Below are 10,302 nucleotides of genomic sequence, written 5' to 3'. Positions count from 1 at the left end.
GTTTTTAATATGTTATTATAATTGGCTATTTTCCAAATTATTACATGTGCATATAATCCAGGTGATAAACATTGTAAAATGTCCGATGGTAATTACTCAGTGTATGAAAAGTGATATGTTTTGTTTTGAATTTAGGCACATGGTAGACCTGCACCTGATAACTTATGGAATTACAAACGAAAGGAGAAGTTTAAACATCTGACTGAAAATACACCATGTATTTGTGGAGCTGGAAGGTAATTGTGTTCTTCAGCATGGGCAGAAAATTATGTTACCGTAGGTTTTTGGTACATCTTCAAAATTCATCTTTCTCATTCTTATTAAATGTTTAGAAATAAGTGAGGCATAAAACACTGATACCCTGAAAAGCTTATGATAGATATTGTTTGAAGGGTAAACCTGTCATGAAAGGATTTGTCACATTGTGCAAAAATGCATAAATTAATTGCAAAATGCATAAATTAATTGCAAAATATATACTTTAATTAAAAATGCATAAAACTGATATTTATACTGTTAGGATCAATCATTTTGGAGCATGATATTTCCATACAAGTTGTGTTATGATGATGTCAGTTTTGATTTTTAAAAACTTTTATTTAAAATATTGTTATTTGTGTTTAATACCACCAAGACCTATGATACGATTTGATTCTCTCTTTGTTATAGAGATATCTCATTCTTGTATGACGTCCCACAACCTGCCGGTGGAACGGAAAAGCCAGAGAAAATTGACAAAAGTTTCATCAGACGGGATGCTGAACAGAAAACCAAACTGGTATAATAGCTAATGTAGTATTGTTGTTGTCTTGCCTTAATAAAGTCAATAGGCGTGATATATGTATTACCTTTCTGATGTTGATGGCGTCAACTTTTGTGTTGGGCTCGAAACATTAAATTTTCAAATTTAACTTCATTTCTTACAAAGTTTGAGTCTCAGATCAGTGAAACTTGGTAATAGCTGCACCTATATATGATCATCCCAATGCATGTTAAGAAAATGTTTTAATATTTTAAATTTTAATCAAAACTCTTAACTGTGAGCAACACTGAATAAGTTTATGATAGGCAAGACCTTTAATTCTGCAGGGCGAGACATAGCCCAGTGGTATAGCGCTCGCTTGATGCACGGTTGGTTTGGGATCGATTCCTGTCAGTGGGCCCATTGGGCTATTTTTCACTCTAAACAGTGCACCATGACTGGTACATCAAAGGCTGTGGTATGTGCTGTCCTGTTTATGAGATGGTGCATATAAAAGATCCCTTGCTGCTAATCGAAAAGAGTAGTCCATGAAGTGGCGACAGCGCATTTCCTCTCTCAATATCTGTGTAGTCCTTATCCATATGTCCAATTCCATATAACCCGTAAACAAAATGTGTTGAGTGTGTCGTTAAATAAAACATTTCCTTCTTTAATTTTGCAGAATTCTTGTTTATTTATTTATTTAATTATTATATCTTTTGTTTACATAAAAATAGTGGCCATTCTAACTCATATGCATGTATATTTATCACTTTTCAAGACTCATATATGTATGAATTAAACAAAATTATTTTAAAAGTCTTTACTCTTTTTTTTCTTCTTTTTTTCTTTTTTTCAGTGCTTCTATAAATAGTATTTTATTTAAAGTTTATGAAACAAATTGTTTCTGTTTCAGCCTCTTCAACTACCAGACACGCTCCTTCCTGAGGAATATCACATTGTCAAGAACCGTGGTGTTATGGGTATTGAGTATCATGAAGAGTAAGAATCTTGATGCATCACATAGTTTTATATTACTGGTGTTTGGAGTGCATCATCTGCTTAGTTTTCAAGTAGCCTCACCTTCTGTAGAACTAGAGCTACTCCTGTACAGTGACACAGCACTTCCTCAGTTTAAAAAATAAACTCTTCATTCATATTATGCAATTTGTTTTTATTTTAATCTTCAGAAGAATGGCCAACATGTTTTATAATTTTAAATTTCAAACGTATTTGTAAGCGACTGAAATAGTATTGGTGTTGGTGATTAGATGTGACAAATACCACTTTCACATTTTAAGATAAACAGGCTTTACTTTGGAGTAAATAATGTGTATGTATATAATGGTTGTGAATGAAGAACCACAGGGTCGAGAGTCTTTTAGGGTATTTATTCTTGGCACTTTTACTCACCGCAGTATTATATGTAATGAACTCTAAAGCAACTGTTATTAAAACGGTAAATAGAGCAGCTTGCCCATGCCATGCTAAGAAGGTTGTGGTCTTCTATTTTCAGTACTAATCATTGTTTATATATTGTGCTTCACACCACAGTCCAAGATTCATTTTAACATGTGCATGACAGTTATGTCTGTTAAGGTTTGTTTTTAGTGTGGCATTGTTAAATAATTCCTGTTACAAATATTACTAGGTGAATGTATTTCTTTTTTCAGTAAATACTCAACCCTGCCTGAAGATCATGAAAAACACTTGGTCCTATTTCCCTCCATGTGAGTAGTTGTTTGTCATTTCAAAAAACAGGGAGCAATAAATGTCTTTATTGGGACTTTAACAATATTTAATCACACATTATCACATGATTTGTATTGTCCTCATTGTGATGGACAGTCTATCCATTTGTCTGCAACTCTTTACATATTCACTTTTTTCTTCAATTCTAAACATATAAAAATATACAATTTTATCCTGACAGTAATATCACCTGTTCTCATATTTATGTCTACAGTTCAATTATGCTTTCCAGCTCATGCAACTAGTCTGTCTGTTCTGTTTTACCAGAACTAAGGTTATTGGGTTTGTTTGATAGAGGAAACTAGGTATGCTTTTAAATTAAAGTTTGTTTTGTTTAATATGACACAACTAGAGCACCTTGATGTCTTATTCATCGGCTATTGGATGTCAGTTATTTGATCATGGTGACATGTAGTCTTGGAAGAAAACCACTACATTTTCCCATTAGCAACAAGGAATCATTTATATGCACTTTCCCCCAGACAGAACAGCATATACCATGGCCTTTGATATACAAGTCGTGGAGCACTGGTTATGATGGTTTGACACCCAATAGCTGATGTATTTTTTGTGCTGGGATGTCGTTAAACTTCTATTCTATTCTATTATTCTATTACTCTATTCTATTCTATTCTATTCTATTCTATTCTATTCTATTCTATTCTATTCTATTCTATTCTATTCTATTCTCTATTCTATTCTATGGTTATGACGGGGGGGTGGGGGGGATCTGAGAATGGGTGCACCGAGGGGATTTCAGTACAATCAAAGATCCTCGGGCAAACGCTACATCCCAACCCAATGTTGCATTCAATACAGAAAGACCGGCCTCGGTGGCACAGTGGTTAAACCATTGGACTACAGGCTGGTAGGTACTGGGTTCGGATCCCAGTCGAGACATGGGATTTTTAATCAAGATACCGACTCCAAACCCTGAGTGAGTGCTCCGCAAGGCTCATTGGGTAGGTGTAAACCACTTGCACCGACCAGTGATCCATAACTGGTCCAACAAAGGCCATGGTTTGTGCTATCCTGCCTGTGGGAAGCGCAAAGAAAAGATCCCTTGCTGCTAATTAGAAAGAGTAGGCCATGTAGTGGCAACAGCGGGTTTCCTCTCAAACTCTGTGTGTTCCTTAACCATATGTCTGAGGCCATATAACCGTAAATAAAATGTGTTGAGTGCATTGTTAAATAAAACATTTCTTTCTTTCTTTCGATACAGAAGTTTCGTTGCAGTCACTCTTTTATCTTGTGTATTTGATGCTGAGCACAAAGCCAGATTATTAAGTGTTTGTGGGCAGTATTTGACTCTACATTGTCACACACACAACATACTATATGAACACAACAGTATAATTTGTATAATTGTTGATTACAGGAAACCTGGAAGTCGTTATGAAGTAGTACAGCTGAAAAATGCTCTGGAGGAAATGCTTGACAAAATTGGTATTAATGACTTAGAAGTGGAGAACATAGGACCTACTCAGGTTGGTTTTTATATAAAAATGGAATACTTTTTTCCCCCAGGTTATGGGGAATATGTAAACGAGGTGCTTTGGATTTCTCTAAATTAAAAGCTGTTTATTCTTATAATACAGTGAAATATCTTAAAACCGGACTCTCCAACTGAAATTTCCCCAAAACTGGAAAATATTTATTGTCCCTTTTTTAAATATCAGTACAGAACAGAACTTCTCTAAACCGGATACCATTAAAACCAGACTCTTTACTTGTTCCCATGGGTGCCCAGTTTATAGAGTTTACCTGTATTACTAAAGTTTTATTGGATAATGTCAAATAATGTTTTATTTTCTTATCCCATAGTTTGATTGATCCGTATATATGAGAATTTTATGTGTCTTTAGGTATCTAAAAGTGGCTTCATAATACAGTTAGCTGCTTACTAGGTTAATGTGCAGATATGTTCTCGGGCTTCAGTGGACCTTAAGGTATCTGACAAAGGCAAACAGTTTGTTTTAGAAGTATACTTTTAAAACAAAATGTTTGCTTTTGTCAGAATAAATGGACTTTGTATAGAATCATTTTGGACAGGTTGTTGCTTAGTATATGTGGCTACATGGATTTATTTTTATGTGTAAGGTCTACTATTAGTAATCAAATGATTCTATTACATTAAGATTGTACCTTACTAACATGAATAACATCATTACTGAATGCTTGACTTGCTTTGTGAACAGGATTTTTATTTGTTCTTTTTATTGTCTTTTTTTTTTAGATGCACAACTTGCTGGAACTTATTAAGAAAGAGCAAAATATCTACAATGTTGTTTTCCATGAACTCATTAGACAGGTCAGTTAGTGCAATATGAATGTGTAAAATGTTTTTTTATTATTACTGTAGTTTAACTTTGGTGACTGTGTAAATTAAGGATGAAAATTGCTGTACTTAGTTAATGTCAGCATACTAGTGAACAGTGGTAGTTATGTAGTAAGATGCCAGAACTAGAAGTAGTATCATGTCATGTTTAAATATATATTACACACCAGTGTAAGATATTGCTCATGTCATAACAATTACTCAATATCTAACTAGTGTAATATATATATATATAAAATGTTTTTACTTTTTTTAAAACATATTTTATTACTGTAAAAATAAACATTTTGGGATCAGCGAACAGGTTGATTCGTACATTAAGGCCTCTCACAGCATTTTACAAAAATAACAATAATAGTTGGTTTGAGGAAGGTTAGTGTGAGGAACTCTCTTTGATTGTAAATATACAAACTGAACATTAAACATTTATCTCCTTGACTTTGAGGCAATCTAAAGCCCTGAGACCACAATTCTTTAAAATATCGGATGATTGCTACTGCTTTCAGTACTAATATACAAAACCTGTTTCTGTACGTAATAAGATGTTTTTTAACCTCCAGGTCAGTGTGGAATGTGTTGAACGTGGGGAGTTGTTGTCCACACTGCGACAGAAATACAGCGAACTGCTGAACAGGATTCCTCGACAGATCAAAAGGTTAGGTTACTGGTCATTGACTTAGTGTAGGGGAGGTTCATGAATCAGTAATAAGCTCTAAAGGCGATGCCACACGTCTCATACGAGAATAACCATGAGAATAGCTGATTGTGATGAGACAAATGATCCTATTTCATCGGCTATTGTTATAGAAGGCACTCATATCGTATGGCGTCACCGTATTGCCATGAGGCAGTAAACCATTACATGTATTTGATCCTCAACATTACTTCATATAGTCATATATAATCTGTTCATTTTAAGGGGCGAGATTTAGCTCAGTCAGTTGAGCGCTCGCTTGAGGTGCTTGCATCGCAGGATCGAACCACCTCAGTGAATCCATTCAACTGATTGGGTTTTTTCTCATTCCAACAGTGCACCACAACTGGTCAAAGGCTGTGGTATGTGCTTTCCTGTCTATGAGAAAGTGCATATAAAAGATCCCTTGCTGCATTAGGAAAATGTAGCGGGTTTCCTCTGTTGATTACGAGTCAGAATTACCAAATGTTTGATATCCAATAGCCGATAATTAATTAATGTGCTCTAGTGTTGTCGATAAACAAAACAAACTTCTTTAAACTTGTTTGAAATTATATGTGCTGTTTAATCTTTATATGTGTGTGTGTGTGCATATTTATTTTTATTACCCGCATGGTTAAAAATATCTTGGTACATATTAAAGTGATACGTCCTACTAGAATGCCAAGTGATACGTCCTACTAGAATGCCAAGTGATACGTCCTACTAGAATGCCAAGTGATACGTCCTACTAGAATGCCAAGTGATACGTCCTACTAGAATGCCAAGTGGGATGTAACACTTCAGCGTCACACAATATCATCAGTTCGCTTACTACAACCTTACAAGAACATCAATGAAACGAGTTGAGTGATATAAATTAAGATCGATTATGGGTAATAAATAGGATATTAAACTCGCTACTATTTCATATCATGTTTATGTCCCTCATAAAATAATTTTCATTGTTACTCGCTAAAGCTTGTGATAATTGAAAATTATTTCACTCAGGACTTAAATATGATTCAAAATGGAAGCTCATTTAATATCCCATCAATATAACATGTTTGTTTATGATTTATAATTATGCTGTTTATTCTTTTTTTTTCAGTCTTCAAGATGAGGTGATGGCACAGAGAGCTCTGGACAGACGACTCACGGAGGAGTTGATGAGATTCAAAAATACCATCAGTCTGCTGACTACGTAGGTTACCACTATGATACCAGTCTTTAATGAGTTATACAGTGGTTTCAAATCACTATTAGTAAATAGGTTACTCTTATTTGTGAGTGCTTGCTTTCAAATTTGGTTCTGTTACTTTTATAGTGTAAGAAAAAACACTGTCCTGTTTTTTCAGTTTGGATTACAACATATATTTATTATATTGTTTTATTATAACATGAATAAAAATAATCACACTTTGCTTTACATTAAATGTCATTGTGTATAATTGTAATGGGATGGATTGCTGGATGGATGGAAATTTTGGTTGTGGGTTGATGGATGGATGGATGGATGGATGGACAGACAGGTGGGTGGGGGTTGTGGTGGGTGGGTGGGTTGTGGTGGGTGGTGGGTATGTGGGTTTAGGATGGGAGGGTGGTTGGATGGATGAATATGCTATCAATATGGAATAAATGGCCTTTTAATTTCAAACACTAATGACAAGTAGCATATTATTAAAACAATTTATATAATTATCTTTAACTATTTTACAGGTAGTGCTTGCTTTAACATTTTCTATTCCTTTGATGATTAGGGATAATGTTGTTTCTCAACAAATATACTAGTGTGTTTTGTATGACAAATGACTGATGTTCTTAACAGTGAATTGTCTGATGTGAAGGAACATGACCAGAAAGTCACACACGAAGCACAGGAGGCACAGACAAATGTAAGCAGACACATTGTAACTTTATTATAACAGTAGTTTTTCCCATCCCACCTAGTGTCCCATCACTTGTATACCAAAGGTTGTGGTATGTGCTGTCCTGTCAGTGGGAAAAGTGATTATAAAAGATTCTTTGCTGCTAACAAAACAAATGTAGTGGGTTTCCTCAGAAGATAACGTGTCAGAATTATCAAAATGTTTGACATCCAATTGCCGATGAGTACAATATCATCAAATGGTCTTGTGAAACAAAGCAATCTATATTTGTAACAGTAACACGTGGGCGCGTGGCCATCAGCTGGCTTGCCTCAAGCACTTAATTCGGTAGTCACAATGGATGACCTGGTATAATTATAATAATTTTTGGAAGGTCCACCTAAAATGTTGTTACCTGGGATCTGGAAATAATCTTTTAGAGGTATTCTTTTTTAACATTGATTACATGAGACTATAATAAATAGAGGATTCATCGTGAGTGTTTTTAATGTAGAAAATATCAACCGAGTCCGTTAATCGGAAATACGATGTCATCACGATTAGCACAAATTAGTTTGACGTCACGCATTTTAACTAAATCTTTGAAAACTTTTACGCTCAGGTATACAAATCTTGTTGGCTTGTAAGCAAATGACCCATCCATAGCAACACATTACATAGAAACTGCAAATTTGCATACCTTTATTAACCGGGTTAATACACTAAATTATCACAGGAGTTTAAGACATGTGTATCCTGGGTAAGTTATAGGATAAATATTAGTATAGTGTAACATGGTATAAATAGGTGTTAACACAGTGCAGTACCAGGATTGAAACTTGATGGCGCTACTGATGGCAATTGTGATATGAATTGCCACAGGTCAGGCACTTTTCTTTAACAGTTTCTGCCACAGGATAAAATTTATAATCGTCTTTTAAAAATGTGCTTATTTGTTGGAAACTGCTGGTTTAAAATTGCTGTAGGCAGGTTCAAATTTGTCATAGATGAGCATTTTGTCTGTGGCAAAAACATTTCAAAATTGCTGTTGGTTACCACCCACTGGTATATAGGTCTCACACCATAGATCACTTCCGGGTGAGAGTTCATTCATCACGGTCCACTATGGTTCCTAATTGTGACACAAGTTATGGTTCACATACTCACTTCTAGAAAATGGTAAAGAATTAAAACAATATGTATGTTTAATGGTAAGCCTTCTGGCTGTATTTTGCCCGTGTTATTTGTATTATTATGCATTGACCTTTTGGGACATGGGTGTATAGTGTAAGAGACAGCCGGAGTGAATCGGTTAATGAACCACCTGTTCAGAGACCAGTATTACAGCCAGATGTAGTCATATAGCAAAAATCTGAGACGGAAATGTTCTCAGTTTTGGAGTGAAAATAAATTCTTATATAATGTATGTCCGCAATGGTGTATGTTGTTAGTGCCAACAAGAACCTAGTCTATTGGCAATCTTCATTTGAAGTTGGGCAGTTTAACATGGGTTTCAATGGCCGATGACATCTGTGTAGTGAGACCATAGTGCCTGTTGTTTTGTTGTTTACCCCTTGTCTATCTGTAGTTGAAGAATGCGTTGAAGGAAGCTCAGAAGAATTCCAGTCTGCTGTCTGAGTACCACGACCTGTACGAGCTGCAGCGCCACAGACTCGAGAAGCAGGTGCTCATGTTGTCCGAGGAGAAGGAGCTCTGGAGCACAGCGGCGTACAGTCTGGCTGTGAAGGTGAGAACTGGGCCTCGCTGGTGTAGGGGCTAAGCCATCAGACTTAAGTTTAGTAGGTACAGGGTTCGCATCCCAGTACCGGCTCCCTCCCAGAGCCAGTTTAATGACTCAGTGGGTAGGTGTAAGACCAGGATACTGACTTCTCTCTCGCTAACTACTAACCATTAACCCACTGTCTTGTATAATGTATGGATATGGATATGTATGTTACAAACACTTTGTAAGTCAATGATTCAAGGCACCCCATCCATGACATTGTCACATTGATCTGGGGCAATAATAAAAAATAAAAAATAAATAAAAAAAAACACTACTGTCTTGGACAGATAGTCCAGATAGCTGAGGTGTGTGTCCAGGACAGTGTGCTTAAACCTTAATTGGATATAAGTACGGAAATAAATATAAATCAAATGAAATGAGAAATAGGAATCTACAGCTGAATAGCCCTGGTGGTGTACTGTTTATATCACTGCTTAAGGCTGGTAACTTCTGGGTTCACATCCCGGTACCGGTTCCCACCCTGTCCCACATATAATTTTTCAGGCTTTTTATTTTTGTCGCAATACCTGAAGATATTGAGGTAAAATTTTGGTTGTGGCTTTATCAAGTACAGTTTGGTGATTTATGCATTTTTGACGTAATTATTACCCTTGAATTTAGAAGATATGAAAGTTTGTTGGGTGCTACAGGAGACATGTACATGTGTAATGTATTGCTTGTTCATTTTAACATACAAAGTATGTTTTGAAAAGAAAAATTTACCATTGGCTAATGATTATGTGGGGTCTTTTTTCCAGGTAACAGAAGAATGTAAATTAACCACTGCGAAGCGACTTTTCCTGTGTGAAAAATCTTGGTCAAAATTGGCAAATCATTTCACAGTACTGCTGAGTGACAAAGACATGGAACTCCTAACTGCCATACAGCTACACATCAACCACTGGCGGGAGTCGCTTGAAGGCTTCAGCAACGCAGTGAACCGACGAGAAGAGGAAACCAAAAACAAACTGAAGTCGATGAAATCGGACATAGAGCGCTGCATTAAAGAGTTTCAGAACAGTTACTAGTGAGTCAATAATTATATACTTTAATGTATTAGGTAATATTTAAAAAAAACAAAAAAAAAAAAAACCCCAACCCAAAACCACTTGTAATTTTATGAACAATTTGTATAATTGTACA

The 10,302-nt window shown here is 35.7% G+C and overlaps 1 protein-coding gene across 1 annotated transcript in view; it reads left to right on the top strand.

Annotated features, from left to right (window-relative positions):
• The window catches only part of LOC121383660 (axonemal dynein light chain domain-containing protein 1-like), a 42,585-nt gene that overhangs the window by 7,030 nt on the left and 25,253 nt on the right, over positions 1 to 10,302 (top strand). The window contains exons 4-14 of the mRNA XM_041513754.1: positions 136 to 236; positions 670 to 778; positions 1,659 to 1,744; positions 2,416 to 2,472; positions 3,873 to 3,981; positions 4,731 to 4,805; positions 5,393 to 5,487; positions 6,617 to 6,709; positions 7,334 to 7,400; positions 8,962 to 9,120; positions 9,918 to 10,186. Of these exons, the coding sequence (XP_041369688.1) occupies positions 136 to 236; positions 670 to 778; positions 1,659 to 1,744; positions 2,416 to 2,472; positions 3,873 to 3,981; positions 4,731 to 4,805; positions 5,393 to 5,487; positions 6,617 to 6,709; positions 7,334 to 7,400; positions 8,962 to 9,120; positions 9,918 to 10,186 (1,220 nt within the window). The remainder of the gene's footprint in view (positions 1 to 135; positions 237 to 669; positions 779 to 1,658; positions 1,745 to 2,415; positions 2,473 to 3,872; positions 3,982 to 4,730; positions 4,806 to 5,392; positions 5,488 to 6,616; positions 6,710 to 7,333; positions 7,401 to 8,961; positions 9,121 to 9,917; positions 10,187 to 10,302) is intronic.

This window comes from Gigantopelta aegis, chromosome 10 (assembly GCF_016097555.1).
Source record: "Gigantopelta aegis isolate Gae_Host chromosome 10, Gae_host_genome, whole genome shotgun sequence".
Lineage (NCBI taxonomy): Eukaryota > Metazoa > Mollusca > Gastropoda > Neomphalida > Peltospiridae > Gigantopelta > Gigantopelta aegis.
Note: the sequence above shows the minus strand (reverse complement) of the source record. Positions and strands in the feature narration are given on the sequence as shown.